The sequence below is a fragment of the Coloeus monedula genome, assembly GCF_965178545.1.
Source record: "Coloeus monedula genome assembly, chromosome: Z".
Classification (NCBI taxonomy): Eukaryota; Metazoa; Chordata; class Aves; order Passeriformes; family Corvidae; genus Coloeus; species Coloeus monedula.
This window is the reverse complement of record NC_138822.1, coordinates 31791536-31794327: the sequence shown is the minus strand read 5'-3', so window position 1 is coordinate 31794327 and position 2792 is coordinate 31791536. Positions and strand designations below refer to the sequence as shown.

Genomic DNA, 2792 nt, shown 5'->3' with positions numbered 1-2792 from the left:
ATATCTAGTTCAACATATATAAGCATATGTATTTTGAAAAGTCTGTATTTTAAAGTGTAGCAATGGAGAAAATGCAACCTTAATCCATGCAGATGGAACCATGCTGTCTAGGTGAGATTGAAAATTAGGCCTGAACTCCCTGTAAAACACCTCTCATAAGACAGCAGCTTTCCCTAAAGCATCAGCATGTAAATTCAAGTGAATTTACTATCAGACTTCAGATCAGAATTTACTGTATCTTTTTTGGGTACTGTTACTGGATGCAGAGTGACTGAGTCTCAGTCATCAGGAAAATGGCACTGGAACTTTTATTTAGCATGCATTTAGTACCTAAAAGCAGAGCCAATTTCCAAAAGATTATCTGCATTTCCCCACAAATTGAAAAATGTTATTTTTGCTCAGTCCTTTACATGTAAATCATGAAGGAAAAGGCCTTGTAAAAGTCAGTGCAAGATATATGGCAAACTACTTCCAGCATCTGGCTTTGTCACAGACATGGTGCCTGGCTTAAAACAGCCCATGAATGTATGTGTCACAGGTGCTCCAGATGTAAAATTGCATCAAACGTACTCACCCCTCCTCAGAGCTGCTGCCGAAAAGTTTTTTGAAAAGCATTATTACAGTGAAATTCAAAGATGCTATTTCTTACCTGATAACTTTTAATTGCCAACTTATACACAATTAGGAGGGGAGGTGCTTCCATGTGCTGACAAATGCTGTGGGAATTAATGAATATGGCACAGTTGTTATGCTGTTCCATACATCTAACGTGGGATCGTAGCAGTCCAATGTTTTGCACCTCTGAATGCCAAAGTAGCCTCCAACCACATACAATTTGTTTCCAGATGCCACTGCATGGCAGCTCATTCGCTTTGCTGTCACATCTCCCACCTTAGTCCACTGGTATGCCTCACTGTTGAATTTATAAGCAGAGCATGCAGAGAATTCAGTATCTCCACCCATAATAAAAATCTGGTTTCCCAGAACAGCTGCAGCTGTGTAGCGCCAGGGCTGGGGGCAGGTGGCTGGTACTGTCCATCTGTTTTCACACTGATCGTAGCACTGGACTTTGGGCAGCTTGTCATGGCTAACACTGGTACCACCAAAAGCAAACAGCTTCAGCTTTGCACTGACTACAGCTGCATTGCTTACTCCCTCTCGCAGTGGGGCAACCATGGTCCATTTGTTGGTCACGGGGTCATACTGTTCTACCTGCTTCAAGGATACTGAAGGGGAAGCTGGAAGGCAACCAGTTGCTGCAGTGTGTCCTCCTACTACATACAAACAGTGCTTAAGTTCGGCAGAACCGTGGCCAAACCTAGCTACCAGCATGGGAGCAGCCTTCGACCACTCCTCGTGAAGGGTGTCATACACCCACACATCTTTGGAGACTCCATTTTCTGATCCTCGTCCCCCAGTGATGTACACTTTGCAGCCTATGGCACAAGCACTGAACTCTTTCCGTGGGCTTGGAATGTCAGCCTTTGGAATGATCTCCTTTGCCTTTTGATCCACCAGGTACAGCTTGTCACACATAAAGGTTTGGCCACCCAAAAGAAAAAGTGAGTGACCAGCTTTTCGGGGTCTGGCACATAAGCTGGTAACCACTCCATCATTCTGTAAGATCTTCAACTTGCATCTTATTGATTCTTCTACAATCTCCTTGCTTTTCCTTTGCTTGGTGATAAGTTCTTCCATGGCCACATTCTCCATAAGGTATATGGCTGGCAGGAGGGCCAGTCTCACTGTCTGCAGCAGCTCTGGCAGGTAACAGTGACGCCTACTCAGGTCATAGTTGACCCAATTGATAGCTGATTCATATACCAGCCTTTCATCTTCAGTTTCTAATTCTTCGCTGGAAAGGAGCTGCACTAACATGTCTTTTGGCAGTTGAAGGAAGTCTTCGCTTTTACTGATACTCTGGAAGTTGCTAAGGCACATCCTCCAAGAGAGCTCATACAGCTTGGTGCACTGATGAGCATCTGACAGCAGCAGCATACCGAGACAGTTGGTGGGATGAAGGTTTTTCTCCAGAAATTCTGCACAAGCATCCCGAATGTCCTGAAACTCCAGCATGTCACCAGCCTCCAGCAATGACTCTGCATTTTCCTCATTGATGATAACTCTGGAGGAATATGCATAGTCCAGAAGAAGCTCCAAGACTTCTGGGTGAATTGAATTGTGAAAGTTGACTTCACTGTCCTGGCTCTCTTTCAGTCCTCCACTGAACATTGCTTCAAAGTAGCGGCTACAAGCAGCTAGAACTGCTCTGTGGCAGGGGAATGACCTGTTTCCAGCATGGAGAAGTACATCTGTAAAGAGACGCTGCTGACGCAGGAGGTTCAGGTGAGTAAGGACACTATCAGCATAGGATGACTTGTGGAACAAGTATATGTTTATGGAGCCAGTACTGGCCCTAGACTTGCGATTTTCATGCATGCTGACTGACATTTTCTCTTACACCTATAAGCAAAGAAAAAATTTATATTAAATAAAAGTAAAATTCATTATTATTTTTACATATCAAAAAGTGTGTCTATTATTCACTATAGGATGGGGGAGAAAAAAGCCTTAATTTACAGCTGAGTGGACAAAGAATTGCATCTCCCTTTGGCATGTGTTTATTTTTTTGTAAGCTGAGATTCATAAATGACATAGTCTAAATTTGTTGCCCAAGAGCAGGTTTATCTTGGGAAACCTGATCTCCAACTTTCATAGCAATACAGTAAGCAAGTAAGTTAGAGAAAGAAAATGAACCAGGACTGATTTTCTCACCCTTCCCCAGCCTGGAC

The 2792-nt window shown here is 43.4% G+C and overlaps 1 protein-coding gene across 1 annotated transcript; it reads right to left on the bottom strand.

The window, feature by feature from the left end:
* Nucleotides 1-681: 681 nt before the first annotated feature.
* On the bottom strand, nucleotides 682-2451 carry ENC1 (ectodermal-neural cortex 1; the record flags this gene model as incomplete). Its single annotated transcript, XM_082302028.1, has 1 exon — nucleotides 682-2451. One exon carries the CDS (start codon nucleotides 2449-2451, stop codon nucleotides 682-684), a length of 1770 nt encoding a protein of 589 aa, XP_082158154.1.
* Nucleotides 2452-2792: the final 341 nt, after the last annotated feature.